Below are 23,248 nucleotides of genomic sequence, written 5' to 3'. Positions count from 1 at the left end.
TCATCTCTCCCAAGCGATTCAGCCAAGGGAGGGTGCGTGCCTCCCCTGCCGCCCCCAACACACACATTCTCTTTCACCAACTCTGAGGGCCCAAAGCTGCTTGCTGGGAGGCTGCTGTCCCTCTGGGGACCTGGCTGGCTGCTGTTCTCATAAGGACAGAGGTCCAGGCCTGGGGAAGCTCTCATGGTATGTGTTTGGGGTACAGGTGAGAGGGGCCTCACCCCAGCACACCCCTGTTTCGGGCTCCCCTCCTTCCCAGTGAGCCCCTGCACCTGTGAAATGACCATCCCAGGCAAGAGAAGGCTTCTGGACACGCCCCCACCCCCCACCACTCCTCCCTGGCCCCAGCCCCCACCCCCATTCTAAATCTTGAATCTTAAAAAGAAAAAACCTCTGATTAAATCCTTTCCCAAAGGATTTATTAAAACACAGAAAACCAAAACATACACACAGAGTACAAAGTAAAGGTGATTGTGTTGGCTACAGCCTCTGTCCAGCTCCCGTGGGCGAAGACCAGACAAGCCACGGCTCACAGGGGAGCCTGGCTTCCAAAGCTGGACCCGCCCCCGCCGGGGCCACCCTGGCTGGGACTCCTGGCGCGCCCTGCACCCAGCCCAGGGCCCTCCCTTTGCCAGCCTGGGGCTGTGCCTGGGGAAGGGGGTCGGCCCCCTCTTAGCTGGGCCTGGGCCGGTGGAGTCTGCTCCCTCCACACCCCTGAACTCAGACCCCACGGGCCAGTGGGACCCTCCCTTCCTCTCCAGGGGTGCTTGGGCTCCAATCTCTGCTTGAGGAGTTCAGGACACACACACACACCCAACGGGCCCTTTCTGGGTTATCGCACCTAAAAAAATACTTTGTTTAAAAAAAAAAATCTGAAAATTAAAGAAAAAAATACACAACGCCAGTGAGTTTGGGCTGATGCACCACAACCTGTAAACTTTCAGACACAGAAAACGGGACAGGAACCAGCTGCCGAGGCTGAGGCGGGCCTTGCACAGAAGAGACTTGGGGGAGGGGCCGAGGCCAGGTCACCAAGACAGTGAGGGCAGAGGGGCGTGCCAGCCTCGGCCCCCACCCACACCCTGTCCCCTGCCCACAGACCCCGACGCACACTGGAGGCTCCAAGTGACCAACACTTGACCAAGTCCACCTGGCTTCTGGCTCCCATGCACCCGAGCCCACTCTCCACTCCACCTCCTTGGGCCTCAAGTGTCCTGGGATGACAGGAGTGAGGGCTGCAGGTGTCACCGGGCCAAGGCTTGGTCAGCTCCTGACCTCGGCAGGGGAGCACCCGGGGGACTCTGGGAAGGCAGCCCCCAAAAGCAGGAGGACTTCAATCATAGGGGGCAGGGAAAGTCCGGCCTGCCCCTGGGGGAAGCCAAGTTTGCAAAAAAACGCAGGAGCTTCGGAAGGTGGCTTTCACGGGGACGCTGCTTCTGCCTCAGGCGTGTATGAGAGGGCCCTGCAGACGTGCTCACTCCACCCCGAGTCACCTGAGCCCATGGGGCAATGCCTTCCAAGACCTTGGCTCAAACATGGCTCTGCAGAAGCCCTACTCAGCACTGGCTTAAAGTGGCTGGAAATTTCCAATCGCAGACTGGCACTTTGGGCTCACGTTCATGCCCAAGGACCCTGATTCTACCAGCAGCAAAAACCAAACCCAGCCCAAAGACGCCAAACATACGGACACCACCATCACCACTTTTGGCAGAGATGACTGACAAACCAAGAAGGACATTCTCAGATCTTTTCTCCTCTCCCAAACTGGTCAGCCCCAAACCCGCTCTGACTCTAGTAGCCCACCCCTCCCGGGCCCTGGGGTGCTGGCCACGGACAGCACCACCCCTTCTGCACCAGGCAGTGCAGGGGGCCCAGGCCCAAAGGAGCCCTGGCCAGGCTTTCCTGGGTGCCCGAGTCTAACCAGGCAGAGGAGAAGGGAGCCCTGGCGAGGCCTGGGAGTGAAGCAGAGAGGAAGGGACAGAGCAAGGCTGCCTGAGAGGAAGGGCCCACAGGGGAGGGACCATCAGCCCTTGGGGTGGAGACACAGACCCCTGTCCTGACCGCCACAGGCCTCCAGTCCTGCTGCTCGGGAACTATCTGCTGTGGGCCAAGGAAGGTGGGCACTGCTCCCAACGAGGGCCAACCCCAGTGCTTGCCACTGCTTGTTTGGGGACGAGGGCATGGGAGTGAGCTTCTGACCCGAGCCAGGACCCTTTGCCAGGAGGCACCGCAGAGCACACAACACGCATGTGGATAAACCATAACATGTGAGCCTGCTGACAATCATCTCCACTCCAGGGTGCTCCCCACTACGCCCACGTGCAGTGTCAGGGTCGGGCTGGCCTTGCAGACCTGGATCCAGACTGGAGTGTGGGAATGCGCCAAGAGGAAGGACTTGTAGGTCCCGCCCTCCGGGGTTCAGAGACAGCCTTATTATGAGTGAGGCATATAGGGCTTAGGGAGGGCCAGGCAATTGCTCCAGTGTCTGCAACACAAGCTGGTGAATCCTGACCCAGCCCTGGCCCCCTCAGTCCCAGGCAGGCCCTCTCCAAGGAGCTGAACCCCAGCCCGTGTGCACCTCCACCCCAGGCCCAGCTGGGTTTTTCACGCAGCCCTTTCCTAACATTCCCAGGATTCTGCACCCCAAGGCACCTTCCCTGGGAAGGTCCCAGTACAAGACTCAGAAATGCCTTCCAGGTCGACCTGGGGCCAGGAGAAGGATCACACACAAACAGGCCTAGGGAGGGCCTGACCTGCTCCCCATCTCCGTCCCCAACTTGGAGGGGCAGGGTCCAGGGGAGTGGGTGGGATTCCAACAACCCACATGTGGGAAGATGGTTTTGGGATTTCAGGGCGCTCCTGGCAGGAAACAAGGCAGCAAGCCCTTGGTGCTGCGGCTGGGAGGGGTCTGCAGAGGGCACTGGGTCCAGTCCCCCTCCAGGCAGAACTCTCCCCACGCCTTCCAAGAGTGCAGCCTCAGGCAAAAAGCCCCTGGGAAGGCCTTTCCAGGGACAGGGGAATGGGACAAGTCCAGGCCCCCAGGGGCAGCCCGGTTCCACCTCCGGAGGTGGGCAGGGTAGGCATCCCAGGGCACAGGGCAGGGCCAGGGTCTCCTGGGCCAGCTCAGGGCCCATGACCCTCCTTGCTGGGGCGCAGCTATCACTGCCCTTAACCACACCTCTGGCAGAAGGCAAACCCAACGCAGCAGTGGCTCCGAGGCAAGTGCTGGCCCCCCAAGTCCACCCTCCCTGGGATCATACGCTTCTGCCTGCTGTGAAGAGCTGGGGCCACAGGCCCCCAACTGGTAACAGAGTCCAGGGCCTTCAAGATGCGCTGGGCCAGGGACAGACACCTGCTGGCAGAGGATCCACCTCCCCACAAGGAGAGAGCAAACACCTGGCGGCCTCCAGCCTTGGCAGGAAGAAGGGGAAATGTCAGCCAGGGTCTCACCATAGGGCTGGACAGCGGCTCCCCAAACCTGCCCTGTCTGTTGCTGGGAGGCTCCAAGTGGGCAGGGGGCCAAATCAGAAGGGGCAGTCACACAGGTGCAGACAGGTCAGGTAGGGGACACTGAGGGCTCCTAGGGCACCAGGCGCCATGTCCTCCCCAGCTGGGCTGAGTCCACAGGGCAGTGCCAGGACTACCTTGGGTCTGGAACCCATCGGTAAAGAGACATCAGTGCTGCAGGTTCGAATCTTCCATACGTCATCCAACTTTTATCAAGACAAACGTGTTCAAGTCTTCAATAGGAAAGTGCAAAAGATGTACAAATAAATGAAATCTCTTCTAAGAAGTCGTCTGGAAAAGGTGGCGAGGGGGCACGTCCGGCGTGGTTGTGGGGGCAACGCTGTGTGGAAGAACACTTGAATTATGATGAGGTGGCACTTCTGGGCTCTGGCCCAGCTGAGCTGGGCCTCATCCTCCATGTGATGGCATTACTAGGTTTCCCTTTTTGTCCCAAGGTGGCGCTGGCTCCTAAAAAGGTGGCAGCTTTTCTCTCCCATGTGGGTCGGGCAGGTGGCCCGGCAGGCGTGGCTGCAAAACGCAAATCAGTGGGTTAAGCAGGTGGGCAGTTATAGGGGGCATCAGGGTGGCACCCAACAGCCTGTAGCTGCTTCTCCACCTATCACAACCAACTATGATCGGGGTGCCCCCCAGCCACGACCTCCCAGCCACAGGCTGCCGGGCCAGGCCATGAGCTACACCCAGAGTGCCGAAAGCACCCAGGAAGCAGCAGCGGGCAGGGGCAGCCAGCCAGGAAGCCCCTCTGGAGCCTCCTCCAGCAAGACACGGTTCCCACAGGGACAGACACAGCGTAGTGGAGGCTGGTGGCCCCAGAGAAGACCAGAATGAACTGGCAGTTTCTCTGAAATAAGCCCCCTCTCCTGGCCAATAGCCCCCACAAAACCCTCAGCCACCCTCCTGGTCCTGGGCAGGAAGTGAGGGTGTAAGACAAGATGTGATGTCCTGCCACCAGCAGGACAGCAGGGGCAGGACAGGGCTCCAGGCGGGGGCAGCAGTCTCTGACTTCCGCTGGGAACGTGTGCAAATGAGAACACATGTGCACACACAGGAGCTCACCCAAGTCCACCGACCCCTTCATGTCCTGCCACCCCAGCCTCCCAGTGGACAGACACGCTGGCCACAAGGTGGTCCCAGGGCCAAGGGGGCAAGGTAGAGGGGCTCCAGGCAGGTGGGTGGCTCTCAAAGCCGCCGGAGGCAGTAAAAGCTCCAGGACTTAGGGACGGGAGTCAAGTGCAGGGGCAGGGCTGACTGTGGCCAGGCCTGGTTTGCCAGCAATGGGGTGGCGGGGAGGAACACAGCACCCAGCAGCCCTCACCTCAGCTGGAAATGAGCGCTGCAACACAGGGAAGTCTCGAGGACGGCTAGATATCTGTCAAAAAAAGAGGAGAGCCGGGCTTGCCTGACGTTGGCAGCAGCAGGCAGGCCGGGCCTGGCGGGCACCCGTGTGCATGCTGCCCGGAGCGGACGGGCACCTACCGGTCACATAGGGCCCCAGGGGCATCTGGTTGTAGTTGACAATCCCTCCCGGTCCAGGGCCCCGGAAGTTGGGCCCAAAGTTGTTGCTGTACATCTGGGAGGAGCCGAAAGCGCCCTGGAGGCAAGGACTCAGCTTCACAGGTGGTCTCAGGCCCCCCACCCAGCCTCCACCCAGGGGCACGCCAGGGGGCTCGGGCCGGGGCACACAGGCCGAGCCTGACCTGCTGGATGGTGGGGTCCCCAGCGCGGTTGGTCAGGCGGCTCAGGATGCTGCGCTCCGACATCTGCAGCCGGGCGGCCACCGGGGGGATGCGGGACAGCATGGATGGCAGCCGGGTCACGTCGGCCTTCATGTCGCTCAGCAGCTCCTCCAGCTGGTTCAGGACTGTGGTGGGAGGCGGAGGGATGGTAGGATGGAGGGATGGAGGGGTGGAGGGATGGAGGAGTGGAAGGATGGAGGGATGGAGGGGTGGAGGGGTGGAGGGGTGGAGCAGTGGAAGGATGGAGGGATGGAGGGGTGGAGGGGTGGAAGGATGGAGGGATGATGGAGGGATAATGGAGGGAAGATGGAGGAATGGAAAGAAGATGGAGGGATGGAGGAATGATGGAGAGATAGAAGGATGATGGAGGGATGGAGGGGTGGAAGGACGGATGAATGGAGGGGTGGAAGGACGGAGGGATGGAGGGATAATGTAGGGATAATGGAGCGAAGATGGAGGGATGGAGGGAAGATGGAGGGATGGGGGAAGATGGAGGGATGGAGGGATGATGGAGGGATGGAGGGATGATGGAGGGATGGAGGGATGGAAGGATGGAGGGGTGGAAGGATGAGGGATGGAGGGATCATGTAGGGATAATGGAGGGAAGATGGAGGAATGGAAAGAAGATGGAGGGATGGAGGAATGATGGAGAGATAGAAGGATGATGGAGGGATGGAGGAGTGGAAGGATGGACGAATGGAGGGGTGGAAGGATGGAGAGATGGAGGGATAATGTAGGGATAATGGAGTGAAGATGGAGGGATGGAGGGAAGATGGAGGGATGGGGGAAGATGGAGGGATGGACGGATGATGGAGGGATGGAGGGATGATGGAGGGATGGAGGGATGGAAGGATGGAGGGGTGGAAGGATGAGGGATGGAGGGATCATGTAGGGATAATGGAGGGAAGATGGAGGGATGGAGGGATGATGGAGGGATGGAGGGATAATGAAGGGATGATGGAGAGATGGAGGGATGATGGTGGGATGGAGGAGTGGAGAGATGGAGGGATGATGAAAGGATGATGGTTGGATGTTGGAGGGATGGAGGGATAATGAAGGAATGATGGAGAGATGGAGGGATGATGGAGGAATGGAGGGGTGGAGAAATGGAGGGATGGAGGGATGATGGAGGAATGAAGGGATGAGGCAGGGATAATGGAGGGATGGAGGGATGATGAAGGGATGATGGATAGATGGAGGGATGATGGAGGGATGGAGGGGTGGAGAGATGGAGGGATGGAGGGATGATGAAGGGATGATGGAGAGATAAAGGGATGTAGGGATGATGAAGGGATGATGGAGAGATAAAGGGATGTAGGGATGATGAAGGGATGATGGAGAGATAAAGGGATATAGGGATGAAGCGATGATGGAGGGATGAAGGGATGATGGAAAAATGAAGGGATGATGGAGGGATAATATAGGGATGGAGGGATGATGGAGAGATGGAGGAATAATAGAGGGATGGAGGGATGATGGATGATGGAGAGATGGAGGGATGATGGAGGGATGATGGAAGAATGAAGGGATGATGGAGGAATAATGGAGGGATGGAGGGATAATGGAAGATGGAAGGATGGAAGGAAGGTGGAGGGATGGGATGATGGAGGGATGGAAGGATGGAGGGATGATGGAGAGATGGGGGATGGAGGGATGAAGGGATGGTGGAGGGATGGGTGATGGAGGGGTGAAGGGATGGAGGGATGGAGGGATGATGGAGAGATGGAGGGATGATGGAGGGATGGTGGAGACATGGAGGCATAGAGGGATGATGGAGGGATGGAGGGATGATGGAAGAATGAAGGGATGATGGAGGAATAATGGAGGGATGGAGGGATGATGAAGGATAATGGAGAGATGGAGGCATGGAGGAATAATAGAGGGATGGAGGGATGATGGAGAGATGGAGGGATGATGGAGGGATGGAGGGATGATGGAAGAATGAAGGGATGATGGAGGAATAATGGAGGGATGGAGGGATGATGAAGAATAATGGAGGGATGGAGGGATGATGAAGGATAATGGAGAGATGGAGGGATGGAGGGATGATGGAGGGATGGAAGGATGGAGGGATGATGGAGAGATGGGGGATGGAGGGATGAAGGGATGGTGGAGGGATGGGTGATGGAGGGGTGAAGGGATGGAGGGATGGAGGGATGATGGAGAGATGGAGGGATGATGGAGGGATAGTGGAGACATGGAGGCATAGAGGGATGATGGAGGGATGGAGGGATGATGGAAGAATGAAGGGATGATGGAGGAATGATGGAGGGATGGAGGGATGATGAAGGATAATGGAGAGATGGAGGCATGGAGGGATGATGGAGGGATGGAGGGGTGGAAGGATGGAGAGATGGAGGGATAATGGAAGATGGAAGGATGGAAGGAAGGTGGAGGGATGGGATGATGGAGGGATGGAAGGATGGAGGGATGATGGAGAGATGGGGGATGGAGGGATGAAGGGATGGTGGAGGGATGGGTGATGGAGGGGTGAAGGGATGGAGGGATAGAGGGATGATGGAGAGATGGAGGGATGATGGAGGGATGGTGGAGACATGGAGGCATAGAGGGATGATGGAGGGATGGAGGAATGATGGAGGGGTGGAAAGATGGAGGGATGATGGAGGGTTGGAGGGGTGGAGAGATGGAGGGATGATGGAGAGATGGAGGGGTGGAAGGATGGAGGGATGGAGAGATGACGGAATGATGATAGAGGGATGGAGTGATGATGGAGAGATGATAGAGGGAAGATGGAGAGACGGAGGGATGAAGGCATGAAGGTATGATGAAGGGATAATGGAGGGATGGAGGAATGGAAGGACGAAGGGATGATGGAGGGATAGAGGGATGGAGGGGTAGAGAGATGAAGAGATGGAAGGATGGAGAGATGATGGAGAGATGGGGGATGGGGGTGGAAGGATGGAGGGATAATGGAAGGATGATGGAGGGATGGAGCAATGATGGAGATGATGAAGGGATGACGGAGAGATGGAGGGATGAAGGGATGGAGGTATGATGAAGGGATAATGGAGGGATGGAGGGGTGGAAGGATGGAGGTGTGGAAGGATGGAGGGATAAGGGATGAGGGATTGAGGGGTGAAAGAATAGAGGGATGGAGGGGTGGAAGGACGGAGGCATGGAGGGATGATGGAGGGGTGGAAGAATGGAGGCATGGAGGGATGGAGGGATGAAGGGCTGTGCCGGGGAGGTAGCCCGAGAGCTGGGGCTTATTTGCAAGGGTGTATGACTGCACCTGCCCAGAACCGGGCACCAGGGGGTGCCCTACACCAGGCCCTCCCAAGCTGCAGGCAGCACTGCCAAGTGGGGACACAGCAGGAGCTTCCAAAGAACTCCTCCCAGGAGCCCCTCTGGGCTGGGCAGGGGCCCACGGGCTGCAGACGAGCCAGCCAGAAGCGCTGCCTGACGCTGGGCTTCCCTCCTAAGAGTTCTCAGGGAGACCTGCAGCCCCAGGCCCTGCTGGGCACAGGATCAGAGTACACCAGGGAGGGCTGCAGGGCACGGGGATGGGTCCAGCAACTCTCACCACAGGGCCACCCCCTCCCACAACCAGCCGGGAGCCCCGAGGGCAGAAGTGTGCCCTGTGACCACAGGCAGAGATGTGCAGCCAGCACCAAAGATCTGAATCCTGGGAGATCTTGGGCAAACTACTTCCCTTCCCGCACGGGGCCAAGGAGAAGGCTCCAGGCTGATGGGTATTGCCCGGGCTAAAGACACAGTGCATTTAAGTCACGCTATCAGGACTCAGAAGCCTTTACAGTTTCGTGGTTTTCTGTGTCACTAGCCCGGGCCGGGGCCTGCACAGAGCAGGCTTGAGAAACAGGCTGGAGAAGCAAGCAGCCTCAGTTTCCCTGCAGGGGAGATAAGGGGTCTGATGACAGGACTGTTCCATCTTGGCCCAGAAGTCCACCGCCCTCTGGGCTGACATCTGTCCCCAGCCCCTACCCCATCAGTGCCCTCATCTACAGCCAAGAGCGCTCGCTGGGCAGGAGGAAGGTGGGGGGAGCTGCACCGTGGGGGGCAGGGCTTGCTCACCCTTGTGCAGGACGGCATTGGCAGGCTTGTTCCCAGCAAGGGACTCCTTGGACAGGTGCTGGTGGCTCTCGGCGAGGCACTCCACTTCAGCCAGGCGGGCGTTGAGGGCCATGGCGGGGTGGTTGGGGTCCTGCGTCATGTTCAGGTACGCGGCCCTCCGGAGCTGCTCCTCAATGACCAACGCCTGCTCCAGCAGCTGGGGGCGGGGCGCAGCGTCGGCCCGGCCCCTCCCCCTGAATGGCTACCCTCCGTGCTCCACCAGCGCCCACCCCAGGCCAAGGCTCCCGGCAGAAAGGAGGGAAAGAGGACGTACTGCCATCTGCTGCCCACCCTGGCCTGGTGGTGGCCAACTCTTGGAGCTGTCACCAAGCTGGGTTCTCTGTACCCCAACACCCCAAGGCAGCAGATACTTCCCGGTGGGGCCAGGGCCAGAGCAAGGATCCACCACTGTTAGTTGATGGACATACTGATGCTTCGTGGCAGCGTGACCCAGGTACATGGGGAGGGGTTGCTGCTCTCTAATTCCTTTGCCTTTGCGAGGGTCCTCCTGACACCCGTCCCTCCCTGCCCCCTGCAGCCTTGGCCCTTCAGAAGACAGACCTTAAACCTGCGGGCCAGGAACTTGTTCTTCATCTCCAGGTAGTTGCCCTTGTGGACCTCAGACTTGAAGGGCTCGTTGAGGATCATGTACCGTGGGTCATTCTGGATGTCCTGCCAGCGGGCGTAGCCGTGCCTGGGTGGGGCACCATTAAGGGCAAACCTGGCCATTAGAAGTGGTGGGGCCGTAGGGGGAGGCAGCTCAGGGAGGGGGAGGGGCCAGCCCGGGGGTCGGCATTCTGGCTGTACGCTCTCAGGCAAGTCCTTAAGCCCAGCTGCACGAGGAACATATTGATGACACAACAGTGACAGTATCAGCAGACACTGACAGGTGCCCTGGGTGCACCAGACACAGCCCCGGGGCTTCAGAGGGTTAACTCTTCACCCCAACAACCTGGGGTGCATACGTTTAAGTCTTGCCCCCAGTGCCTGTGAATGGGAACCTTTTTCGGAAATAGGGTATTTGCAGATGTAATGAAGTTAAGAAAGGGTCATGCTGGACTAGGGTGGGCCCTAAACTCAATGACTGAGATGCTCATAAGAAGAGGAAAATTTGGGGCCAGGCATGGTGGCTCACGCCTGTAATCCCAGCATTTTGGGAGGCCAAGGCGGGCAGATCACTTGAGGCCAGGAGCTCGAGACCAGCCTGGCCAACAAGGTGAAACCCCGTCTCTACTAAAATTACAAAAACTAGCTGGGAGTGGTGGTGCATGCCTGTAGTCCCAGCTACTCAGGAGGCTGAGGCAGAAGAATCACTTGAACCCAGGAGGCAGAGGTTGCAGTGAGCTGAGATCGCACCACTGCACTTCAGCCTAGGCCACAGAGCGAGACTCCACCTCAAAAAAAAAAAAAAAGAAAAAGGCCGGGTGTGGTGGCTGACGCCTGTAATCTCAGCACTTTGGGAGGCCAAGGTGGGTGGATCACTTGAGGTCAGGAGTTCGAGACCAGCCTGGCCAACATGGTGAAACCCCGTCTCTACTAAAAATACAAAAATTAGCCAGGTGTGGTGGGGCACACCTGTAATCCCAGCTACTCAGGAGGCTGAGGCAGGAGAATCGCTTGAACCCGGGAGGCAGCAGTTGCAGTGAGCCGAGATCAAGCTGCTACACTCCAGCCTGGGTAACAGAGTGAAACTCTATCTCAAAAAAAAAAAAAAAAGAGAGCAATGTGGACCCAGACAGAGACACACAAGGAAGAAGCCGTGATGACAGCGGCGGGGAGCGGGCGACACAGCAATGCCGAGGATTTCTAGCCACCGCCAGAAGTGAGGAAGATTGAGGAAGAACGAGGAAGGCTTCCCCCAGAGCTCTCGGAGGGCTCTCCCCGAGGTCCACGGAGGAACGGGCAAGTGCCTGCCCAGCCCGGCCTGGCCAAGGATACGTCACGATGCCCGCCAGCAGCCAGTAGTCATGGCGCCGGTGCCAGATGTCGTAGATTTTCCCAGAGGATACAGCAGCCCGCTCCTCGTTCTGCCACAGCGTGTGCAACTCTGGGAAACAAGCCAAGGTGAGCAGGGTGAGAAGTGCCCCAGCTCTCACGCACAGGCAGGCTTGGAGAGCCGCTCCCTCCCTACTTGCCACTGCCTCCACCCCCAGAGGTCCAGTGTTCCAGCGTGGCTAAGAAAGGTTATACGATGGACTTCCATCAACCAGTCACACTCTAGTATAAAGTTAACCACTGGTCTAGACTCCTGGGACCCACAGTCAGGAAGCCTCAGCTCTCTGCCCAACCCCCAACCCCAATACCCGTGAAGCCCCCGTCCGCGATGTTGAACATGAACTTGAATTTCCCCTTCTTGTCCTCCTTCTTCCCCTCGTCATCTTCCTCTTTGTCACCGTTTTGCTGTGTTTCAATGGGCTCCTTCTCCTCAGCCTTGGTGTCATCTGCCGGGGACAGATCACATTCATTCATCCATCCATCCAAAAAGCAGTGCCCAGCGGCCTCTCTCTGCCAAGCACGGGGGACCCAGGAGGCAAGTAGAAAACATCCCCTTGTCCTCAGGGGGCTCACTGCCCAGAAGGGTCTTAAACAAGCCAACGGCCTCTCTCTCTGTCCTTGGCAGGGAGGCTTAGCTCCAGGCCCTAGTGCTCCTCCCCCACCACATCAGGACCACCCAGGAGTAGGACAGGAGAGCACTGTGAAAAGTACAGTTCAAGTTCAAAGACAGAGCTGCCTGAGGGGCTGATCTGAGGACAACTGTTCCAGAACATTCCAGGGCCTAGAGATATGCAAAGCTTCCAGCTGAACCCCAAATCCCCCAGGCCAGGCTCTATGACCAGCTCTCCTTTCTCTTAGCGGCAAGGGCACAGCAGGGCTCAGGAGAGAGGAGGGGAGAGGCTGTCCCCGGAATTGGCTGTGAGGGGCTGGTGAATCCAGGCTCCCACCTGCCAGCTCCAATCAGGCCTGGGGCCAAGGGGACAGCGCCTGGGAGACTGTGGGAGGCTGAACAGGGTCCAGAGGGCACCCTCAAGGGACCATGGGGCACAGGTAGAGAACACAGAAGAGCCCCAGACCTGGCCTGAGTTCGGAACTGTCCCCTCTGCTGTGGATCAAGCTCAGCTCCAGCTTGTCCAGGATCTTCTCCTTCTCAGGAAGCACCTCCTCTGCAAGAAAAAGAGGGTTCGCGGCATGGGGTGGGGTCCCAGAAAACACAGAGGACTCTGGGCTGGTGGCTTTCCACACACGGAACCCTATCCATCAATATGTTCCGCAGAGTCCAACAGGTGCCACCAAAAAGAGCTCTCCTCGGCCAGGTGCAGTGGCCCATGCTGTAATCCCAGTATTTTGGGAGGCCGAGGCAGGAGGATCACTTCAGACCAGAAGTTCAAGACCAGCCTGGCAACATAGTGAAATCTCATCTCTACAAAAAATACAACAAATTAGCTGGGCTTGGCGCCATGCGCCTGTGGTCCCAGCTGTTCAGGAAGCTGAGGTGGGAGGGTCGCTTGAGCCTAGGAGATCAAAGCTCCCATGAGCCGAGATGGCGCCACTGCACTCCAGCCTGAGTGACAGAGCAAGACGCTGTTTCAAAAAAAAACAGCACACAGAAGATGAGTTCCCAAGAAGAGAAGGAAATCACCGGGTGCCAGGAAGGAAGGGGAAACTGAAGGTGAGGAAGCAGGAGCTGGTGTCCAGGGGCCCCAGGTTGGGGTGATGAGACACCAGGAAGAAGCCTGGAGAGCTTGGAACTTGGGGCTGTGTCTCAGCACCCAGGCAGGACAGGGGAGGCCTCAAGCCCAAAAGATGCAGAGAACTGGAATGATGCCAACACGGTCCAACACCGTGGTCTCTGAAGGAAAGTTCTCACCACTGGCCACGGGAGTGAGATGGCCTGTCTCCACCACAGGATCAAGGAAAAGAAGGTCTCCAGTGAGGAACCCACACCCAATGCCTTGTCCTCGTGGGTGTGGGATATGAACTGGACCACCCAAGGCAGAGACAGCATCATAAAGCTGCTCCCAGAGGGACACCGCCCATGAAACCTCCCGGCCTGAGCCTCCAGAAACAAAAGGGGAGGGATGCTCCCACTCCCCAGAGGACACGGAGCTCCTGCAGATAAAAACCACAATCCAGGCCGGGCGCAGTGGCTCACGCCTGTAATCCTAGCACTTTGGGAGGCCGAGGCCGGAGGATCACAAGGTCAGGAGTTCGAGACCAGCCTGACCAATATGGTGAAACCCTGTCTCTACCAAAAATATTTTTTAAAAATTAGCCAGGTGTGGTGGCACATGCCTGTAATCCTAGCTACTTGGGAGGTTGAGGCAGGAGAATCGCTTGAACCCGGGAGGCAGAGGTTGCAGTGAGCCGAGATCACGCCACTGCATTCCAGCCTGGGTGACAGAGTGAGACTCCATCTCAAAAAAAAAAAAAAAAATCACAATCCCTGATGAGGATGCACCCAATCTAAACCCAGAAAACAATGATCCCCCACCAGCCGACGCACAGGAAGCAGACAAGCGCCTGGGGCTAATAGGACAATGTCGGAGACTCTCAAACAGAGGTGTCCAATCTTTTGGCTTCCCTGGGCCACACTGGAAGAAGAACCGTCTTGGGCCGCACATAAAATACACTAAACACTGATGACAGCTGATGAGCTTATATATATATACACATAAACACACACACACACATTTTTTTTGTGATATATATCTCACAAAAAAAAATCTCATAATGTTTTAAGAAAGTTTATGAATTCGTGTTGGGCCACATTCAAAGCCATCCTGGGCCACATTTGTCCCACGGACCACACAGGTTGAAAAAGCTTGCTCTAAAATAAATATGTCTAGGGTGACCAAAGACAGAGAAAAAAGAAAAAGAAGGAAGCGAATCCACAGGGAAAGAATAAGACTCCCTCAAAACTAGAAAAAAAACAGATAAAATTTCTAGAAATGTGGGCGGATCACTTGAGGTCAGGAGTTTGAGACCAGCCTGACCAACATGGTGAAATCCTGTCTCTACTAAAAACACAAAAATTAGGCAGGTGTGGTGGCAGGTGCCTGTAATCCCAGCTACTCAGGAGGCTGAGGTAGGAGAATCACTTGAACCCGGGAAGCAGAGGCTACAGTGAACCGAGATTGCACCACTGCACTCCAGCCTGGGCGACAGAGCGAAACTCCATCTCAAAAAAAAAAAAAAAAAAAGGCGGGGGGGGCAGGCGCGGTGGCTCACGCCTGTAATCCCAGCACTTTGGGAGGCCGAGGCGGGCAGATCACGAGGTCAGGAAATCGAGACCATCCTGGCTAACACAGTGAAACCCTGTCTCTACTAAAAATACAAAAAATTAGCCGGACTTCGTTAGCCGGGCATGGTGGCGGGCGCCTGTAGTCCCAGCTACTTGGGAGGCTGAGGTGGGAGAGAGACTCTGTCTCAAAAAAAAAAATAAAGAAAGGAAACACACAATCATTAACATTTTAATTGCAGAATTTAATTGCAGAATTCCAACATGGGCTCCAAGACTTCCGGCCCTTGGTGTCCACACCCTGCAAGATCCCCTGGAAGGTGAAGAGGACAAACTCGACTCCCCAGAGCAGGTTCCGTTTTGCGGCACAGGTGACCTTAAAACAGGGAGATGACCTGAGTAGGCCTAACCTGACCACACGAGCCCTTTTCTCTGGCTGGTCACAGAAAAGGAAGTCAAGGATGCGAAGCACGGGAGGGTTTCTGTTCACCACTGCTGGCTTGAAGACAGACGAGGCTACATGGCAGGAATGTGGTGGCTTCCAGGTGCTGAAAATGGACCCAGCTGACAGCCAGCAAGGAAATGGGACCTCAGTCCTCCAGCCTCAAGGAACTGAATTCTGCCAACAACAAGGAGTGAGCATGGATGTGGACTTTTCCCCAGGGCCTCCAGATGAGAACTCAACCTACTCAATACTTTGATGTCCTGAACCTTGTGATATCCTGAGCAGAACACCCAGCTACACCACGCCAGGCATCAGACCCACACAACTGTGAGCTCATGGTGAGTGCTGTTTTAAGCCACTAAGTTTGCAGTAATTTGTGACACAGCCATGCAAAATAACACAACTGGGAAGGTTTTAAAAAACAGCTGTGCAAAGAAAATATACATGGAAGCTGGATCTGAAGATTACTCAAAAAGCCTGGCAGAGAAATAGATAACAAAAAAGAAGCAAAAGATATGAAAACTTATCAGCCCCCATCTTTTGCTAACCTTGTACTCTGCTTTCTTCTTTAGAGCATTTGGAGTCTGTGGTTGAACAACACGTATTTCTGTTTATTGTGGATTGCCTGTGTTCCCCAGTGGAATACAAACTCCACGGAATGAAGCTTTCAGCTGTTTTGGTTCATTGCTTGTGTCCTCAGTGCCTGGGACAGCATCTGACACTCAGCAGGCTCAAAATATATATATATATGCATGTGTATATATATATGTTTGTTGGATGAATGAACCAATCAATGAGTAATAGGAATTCCAGAAGGACAAAATAAACATAATGAGGGCAAAGAAAATATTCAAAGAGAGAATGACTGAGAATTTTCCCACAATTGATGCAGGACATAAATATTCAGCTTTAAGAATCACAGTGAGTCACACACAAAATAAACAAAAACTCCACTCTAAAAACAAAACAAAAAATACCCTCCATTGTAGTGAAGCTACATATCACCAAAGACAAAGAGAATGTCTTCAAAGCAGTCTTTCAATGTGAGAAAAGATAGAAATGACAAACTTCCTAGACAGGAGCAGCAATTACACCAACAGCAGCCTTCTCAGCTTCTCAGCAGCCTTCTCAGCATAATGAATGCCAAATAAAAAAGGAAGAATATCTGCAAAGTGCTGAGGGAAGATCCCTATCCCATCTTCAATTGTACTAACTATTCAAGAGTAAAAGAAAAATAACAATGAGAGAATTTACCATTCCCAAAAAAATTGCTGAAAGCACCATTAAAGGTGTACTTTAGGAAGGACTTTGAATGAAGCAATGATGAACAAATAGGCAAACACAAACTGGTAAGAATGTGAGAAGATCTAAAAAAGGATTTAAAATTTAGAAATAAGCATAACAACAAATTTGGGAAAGTAAAAACAAACTGAAACTAAAATACTGGGCAACAGCATCGTGGCAGATGAAAGGGAAGTGAGTTAGAGCTAAAGCTATCTAAAGTCCTCATATTACTCAGGGGGATACATGTTAAAAATGTTAAGAGTACAGAATGAAATTGACTATAAACCTTCCAAATGAGTTGAGGGGGAAAAGAGGAGATATAAAGAAAATTTGAACAATCCAAGAGATGGCAGGAAAAGAGGAAAAAGGAGAAAAGAGAAGGGTAATATATAAAGTACAAAATAAGATAGCAGAATTCCATCCACATATCTAGTTATTACAATAAATGTAAAGAGATTAAACTTGCCAGCTAAAAGATAGGGACCCTATAATTAGATTTTAAATGATGAATCCCCTATACACCATCTACAAAAGATAGACCTAAAACATTACAAAGAGATTAAAAGTGAAGAAATGAAAGAAAATATTTGTAAATCATATATCTGATGAGGAACATGCATCTATATAAAGAACTCATACAAGCCAGGCACAGTGGTACACGCCTGTGATCCTAGCTACTCAAAAGTCTAATACTAGAGAATTACTTGGGCCCAGGACTTCAAAGCCCTCCTGGACAACATAGTAAGACCCTGTCTCTAAAAGTATTGATTAATTAATTTAAAAAGAACTCTTACAATTCAATAATTTTTTAAAATCCAATTTTAAAATAGACAAAGGATCTGAAAGGACATTTCTTCAACAAATTATACACAAATGAGCCATAATCACATGAAAAAATATTCAACATCTTTATGCACAAAGTAAACTCAAATCAAAATGACAATGAGATACCACTTCTCACCCACTAGGGTGACTATAATCAAAAAGACAGATAATAACAGGTATTGGCAAGTATGTGAAGAAACTGAAATCCTCACACATGCTGGTAGGAATGTGAACTGATGCAATACACATGGAAAACAATTCAGCAGTTTCTCAAAATGGTACAGAGAATTACCATATGATCCAGCAGTTCTACTCCTAGATATATACCCAAAAGAACTGAAAACCTACACCCACACCAAAAAATGTGTACACAAATGTGTACAGTAGCCAAAAAGTGGAAACAACTCAAATGTGTATCACTATGAATGGATAAACAAAACAAAACATAGTAGATCCATACAATGGAATATTATTTGGGCATAAAAAGAAACGAAGTACTGCCTGTAATCCCAGCACTTTGGGAGGTCAAGGTGGGAGGATTGCTTGAGTCCAGGGGTTCAAGACCAGCCTGGGCAACATGGCAAAACCCCGTCTCTACAAAAAAAATACAAAAATTAGCCGGGCGTGTTAGCATGTGCACCTGTAGTCCCAGCTACTTGGGAGGCTGAGGTGGAAAGATCGCTTGCACCCAGGGGGTCAAGGCTGTAGTAAGCCAAGATCATGCCACTGCACTCCAGCCTGGGTGATAGAGCAAGACCCTGTCTCAAAAAAAAGGAATGAAGTACTAATATATTCCACAACATAGATGAACTTTAAAAACACTATGCTAAGTGAAAGAAGACACACAAAGGACCAAAGTACTGCATTATTCCATTGGTATGAAATGTTCAGAATAGGCCAGTCCATAGGACAGAAGTGATTGCCAGGGGCTGGGAGGAAGAGGAAGAAATGGGGAGTGATTACCAATGGGTAAGAAGAATTTATTTTTGAAGTGATAAAATGTTCTGGAATTAGATAATGGTGATGGTTGCACAACTCTGGATGTACTAAAAATAACAAACGGTATACTTCATTACTTTTTTTTTTTGAGACAGAATTTCGATCTTGTTGCCCAGGCTGGAGTGCAGTGGTGCCATCTCGGCTCACTGCGACCTCTGCCTCCTGGGTTCAAGTGATTCTCCTGCCTCAGCCTCCTGAGTAGCTGGGATTACTGGTGCCCACCACCACGCCCAGCTGATTTTTGTATTTTTAGTAGAGACAGGGTTTCACCATGTTGGCCAGGCTGGTCTCAAACTCCTGACCTCAGGTGATCCACCCACCTCAGCCTCCCAAAGTTCTGGGATTACAGGTGTGAGCTACCATGCCCGACCTGAATGGTATACTTTAAATGGCTCAACTGTATGATATGTTAACTATATCACCATAAAGCTGTTATCTTAAAAAAAAAAAAAAAGGAATAGAAAAATGCGTAACAAATATATACTAAACAAAAGAAAGAGCAACCCAAATCAGCAAAAATAAACTTTTTTTTTCTTTTTTGAGACGGAATCTCGCTCTGTCACCCAGGCTGGAGTGCAGTGGTGCGACCTCAGCCTCTCAAGTAGCTGGGACTACTGGCGCTCGCCACCATGCCCGGCTAATTTTTTTGTATTTTTAGTAGAGACGGGTTTCACCATGTTCAACAGGATAGTCTTGAACTCCTGACCTTGTGCTCTGCCCACCTCGGCCTCCCAAAGTGCTGGGATTACTGGCATGAGCCACCGGGCCTGGCCCAAAAATAAACTTTTAAGCAAAAACTTTAAAGAGGGATAAGAGGGTTATTACACAATAATTAGAAGCACACTTCACAAGAAAAATATTAAAAGCCTGAACAAATATGCACCTGACAACCCAGTCTCAAATGATATGAAGCAAAATCTGGCATTATAAGAAGAAAGAGATTCATCCATAATCATAATGAGAGATTTTAACACAAGTCTCTCAGAAACTGACTGATCAAAGCAAACCAAATACTAGTAAAGATATTAAAAACTTGAACAATATAATTAGCATGCATTATCTACTGACCTAATGCGCATATATATATACATGTGTGTGTGTATATATATACGTGTATCTATATATACATATATATAGATACGTGTATCTATATATACGTGTGTGTGTGTGTGTATATATATATATATATTTTTTTTTTTTTTTTTTTTTCTGAGATTGAGTCCCTCTCTGTCGCCCAGGCTGGAGTGCAGTGACACGATCTCCACTCACCGCAACCTCTGCCTCCCAGGTTCAAGCAATTCTCCTGCCTCAGTCTCCTGAGTAGCTGGGACTACAGGTGCATGCCACCACACCCAACTAATTTTTGTATTTTTAATAGAGACTGGGTTTCGCCATGTTGGCCAGGCTAGCCTCGAACTCCTGACCTCAGGTAATTCACCTGCCTCAGCCTCCCAAAGTGCTGGGATTACAGGTGTGAGCCACCATGCCCAGCCCTAATGCATATAGTTAGAACCTTAAACCCAGCAATTAGGGAACAGACATTTTCTTCAAGCACACATACATCATTTACAAAATCTGACCGTATCAGGCCAGAGAGCAGGTTTCAACAACCTCATATAGACTCATGTTTTCAGACCACAATGCAATTGAGTCAGAAATCACTAATGAAAAAGTAGCCCAATCACCCCCAATCTCTGTATGGTAAGAAAAGTTAAAGACCAACGGGCAAGGTGGCTCATGCCTGCAATCCCAACACTGTGGGAGGCCAAGGTGGGTGGATCACTTGAGGTCAGGAGGTCGAGACCAGCCCAGCCAACAGTCTCTACTAAAAATTAAAAAAAAAAAAAAAAAATGGCCGGGCGCAGTGGCTCACACCTGTAATCCCAGCACTTTGGGAGGCCGAGGCAGGTGGATCACGAGGTCAAGAGATCGAGACCAGCCTGGCTAACATGGCAAAACCCAGTCTCTATTAAAAATACAAAAATTAGTTGGGTGTGGTGGTATGCACCTGTAGTCCCAGCTACAAGAGATCGAGACCATCCTGACCAACATGATGAAATCTCGTCTCTACTAAAAATACAGCTGGGTGTGGTGGTACACGCCTGTAGTCCCAGCTACTAGGGAGACTGAGGCACAAGAATCACTTGAACCCGGGAGGCGGATGTTGCAGTGATCCGAGATGGTACCACTGCATTCCAGCCTGGGTGACAGAGCGAAACCCTTTCTCCAAAAAAAACAAAAAGTCCATTAAGTCCATGTATAGAGGCCTGAGCTCCTGGCCTCCCCTCACCAGGGGGCCTGCAGAGGGTTGGAGTCTACCTCTCTGCCAGGGAGAAATGAGCGGAAGTACAGCCACCTGCCCTTCTCTGAACCCAGGCCTGCTGAGGCCAGACATGGCACTGAGGTGGGTGGCCTGCAAGAAGCCCCAACCTCTCGGCAGCTGCTCCGGGGAGGGCGGGGCCTTCTCCGTCTCCTCTGGCCGCTCCTCTCGGGCTCTCTCCTTGCTGGCTGGGCTCTCGTGCTTGTCCTCACTCTCCACTCTATCCAAGGCGGCTGGAAGGGCCTGCAGAGGAAAAGCCAGGAGAACTGCAAGGCCTGGGGCCTCACCAGGAACGGAGGGCGGGGAACATGCGCTGGGCTGGGAACCCAGTCTCCTGGCTCCCGTCGCTTGCTCCCAGCCTGCTCCCCGCCGATTCAGAGCCCCGAAAAGGGAGCCAGGAGGCCTGGGTTCCACCTCGCTGTACAGGGCCTGAGAAGGTCCCCAGACCCAACCTCCACCCCACACACACCACAGGCCCAGACGCCAGCAAGTTCCACACCTGGACTTCCAGGGGCTGCCTTGGCTTCTGTGCCCCGGGGTCTTTCTCATCCATGTAGCCCAGCTGGGCTTCCATTTTGTCTGAAAGATCAAGGGAAAGAGCTGAGACAGGTGGGCTCAGACAGGAAGGAGTAGGGCAGGGAGTGGGGTGGCAGAGAGAAGAGGTGGGGGCTTGGCCTTCAGGAGGCTCCACTGCAGCCAAGCACCTCCAGGAGAGACAAGCAGGATCCCCGGCTAAGTCAGAGAGGCCAGGCCAGGCCTTTGACTCAGGAGTGCTTGGAGGACCTTGAACCCAGTAAGACCAAAGTGAGGCGCTGTCAGGACGGGGCCGCACACAGCCGTGGCTGCTCATCTGGAGGCAGGGAAGTGAGGCAGATGGAGGCCCAGATTGGGAGCCACGACACCCACTCTGGTCCCAGCTTTCGGGCAGGCTGGCTGGTGTGTGCCTCTGGACAGGGGGTGAATTTCCTCCCTGCCAAGCCAGCCGCCAACACACTGCAAAGTGCTGGTCACTTACACGGCTCTGAGAAGCCCTGGGAGGTGGGCACAGCCGGGAAAGCGGAGGCCCACGGAGGTTAGGTGACTTGCCCAAGGTTAGACAGAGTTCAGGCCAAAGCCAAGAAGCAAACCAAGATGTGTCCACTTCCAAGGGCTCCCTTGTGCTTGGAGGTGCAGCTTCTCAGGGCCTGGCCTCACCCATCACCACGGGATAGCTATGTCCGCCCCAGGCCTGTGAGGCCCAACCGACGGACCAAGTACTTAACAGGTATTTGCTTCACCCAAATAAATACCTAGATCACCAAAGTGACACGGGCACAAATGACCCAATTAAGTGTGCAAAGAATCTGAAAAGACATTTCTACAAGTCTACAAACAGCCAATACACACACGGAACAACATTCAGCATCCCTGGCATCAGAGAAATGCCAATCAGAACCACAGTGAGACACCACCTCACGCTCCCAGGACAGCTAGAACCATGAAGGCAGAGAACAATTACTCTGAAGACGTGGAGAACCTGGGACTCCCACACAACACTAGCAGGAATGTAAAATGGTACAGCTGCTTTGGAAAACAGTCTAGTAGTTTCTCAAAACGGAAAACAGGGTTATCACACGGCCCAGCAATTCCATTCCTAGATATCTGCCCAAAAGAACTCAAAACGTATGTCCACGCAAAAACATAAAACACAGCAGCATCATTCACAGCAGCCAAAAAGTAGAAACAATCCAAAATCTATCGACAGCGCAATGGATAAGCAAAATGCAGTAAATTCATACGAGAAAACGTTATCGGCCAGGCGCGGTGGCTCACGCCTATAATCCCAGCACGTTGGGAGGCCGAGGAGGGTGGATCACCTGAGGTCAGGAATTCAAGACCAGCCTGGCCAACATGGCGAAACCCCGTCTCTACTAAAAATACAAAAATCAGCCGGGTGTGGTGGCAGGCACCTGTAATCCCAGCTACTCGGGAAGCTGAGGCAGGATCGCTTGAACCTGGGAGGCGGAGGTTGCAGTGAGCCGAGATCACGCCATCGCACTCCAGCCTGGGCAACAAGAGCGAAACTCCATCTCAAAAAAAAAAAAAAAAAGGAAGAAAGAAAGAAAAAGAAAACATTATCAGCCATAAGGCAGAATGACAGAATGACTGAAGCACTGATGCACGCTGCAATGTGGATGAACCTGGAACCCCCAGGCTGAGTGACAGAAGCCAGACACAAAGGCCCACGCACTGTGCGATGCCATATACACGAAACATCCAGCATTGCAAAATCCAGAGACAGGAAGCAGGTTAGTGGCTGCCCAGGCCTGGGGTGGGGGGATAAGGAGTGGCTGCTAATGGGTACAGGGTTTCTTTTTCAGGGAGAATGAAAATATTCCGGCCTTAGGCAGTGGCGATGGTTGTACATCCTACAAATATACTAGAAATCACTGAATAGTACTTTTTTTTTTTTTTTGAGATGGAGTCTTGCTCTGTCCCCCCAGGCTGGAGTGCAGTGGTGTGATCTTGGCTCACTGCAACCTCCGCTTCCCGGGTTCAAGCGATTCTCCTGCCTCAGCCTCCCGAGCAGCTGGGATTACAGGCACGTGCCAGCATGCCCAGCTAATCTTTTGTATTTTTAGTAGAGACGGGGTTTCACCATGTTGGCCAGGTGGGTCTCAAACTCCTGAGCTCAGGTGATCCTCCCGCCTCAGCCTCCTAAAGTGCTGGGATTACAGGTGTGAGCCACCGCGCCCAGCCAGTTTTTTAAAAGAGTGAATTTTGCAGTATGTATATAAATTATATCT

General features: G+C 53.0%; 1 protein-coding gene across 5 annotated transcripts in view; it reads right to left on the bottom strand.

Moving 5' to 3' along the window:
* Positions 1-402: 402 nt before the first annotated feature.
* CHD5 (chromodomain helicase DNA binding protein 5) overlaps positions 403-23,248 on the bottom strand; it is a 79,601-nt gene continuing 56,755 nt past the window's right edge. For 2 of the 5 annotated variants that reach the window (XM_034953986.3, XM_008975719.5), the window contains 11 exons: positions 20,962-21,041; positions 20,573-20,705; positions 12,425-12,514; positions 11,657-11,794; positions 11,292-11,400; positions 9,915-10,047; positions 9,315-9,510; positions 5,223-5,386; positions 5,002-5,116; positions 4,841-4,894; positions 403-4,035 (listed from right to left, as the gene is read on the bottom strand). In XM_034953986.3, the coding sequence (XP_034809877.3) occupies positions 4,887-4,894; positions 5,002-5,116; positions 5,223-5,386; positions 9,315-9,510; positions 9,915-10,047; positions 11,292-11,400; positions 11,657-11,794; positions 12,425-12,514; positions 20,573-20,705; positions 20,962-21,041 (1,166 nt within the window). In that variant the 3' untranslated portion in view covers positions 403-4,035; positions 4,841-4,886. Of the gene's footprint in view, positions 4,036-4,840; positions 4,895-5,001; positions 5,117-5,222; positions 5,387-9,314; positions 9,511-9,914; positions 10,048-11,291; positions 11,401-11,656; positions 11,795-12,424; positions 12,515-14,081; positions 15,209-20,572; positions 20,706-20,961; positions 21,042-23,248 lie in introns of those variants that run through there. The other 3 variants (XM_034953997.3, XM_034954014.3, XM_034954022.3) reach the window with 3 other exon arrangements.

Source organism: Pan paniscus, chromosome 1 (assembly GCF_029289425.2).
Source record: "Pan paniscus chromosome 1, NHGRI_mPanPan1-v2.0_pri, whole genome shotgun sequence".
Taxonomy (NCBI): domain Eukaryota; kingdom Metazoa; phylum Chordata; class Mammalia; order Primates; family Hominidae; genus Pan; species Pan paniscus.
Note: the sequence above shows the minus strand (reverse complement) of the source record. Positions and strands in the feature narration are given on the sequence as shown.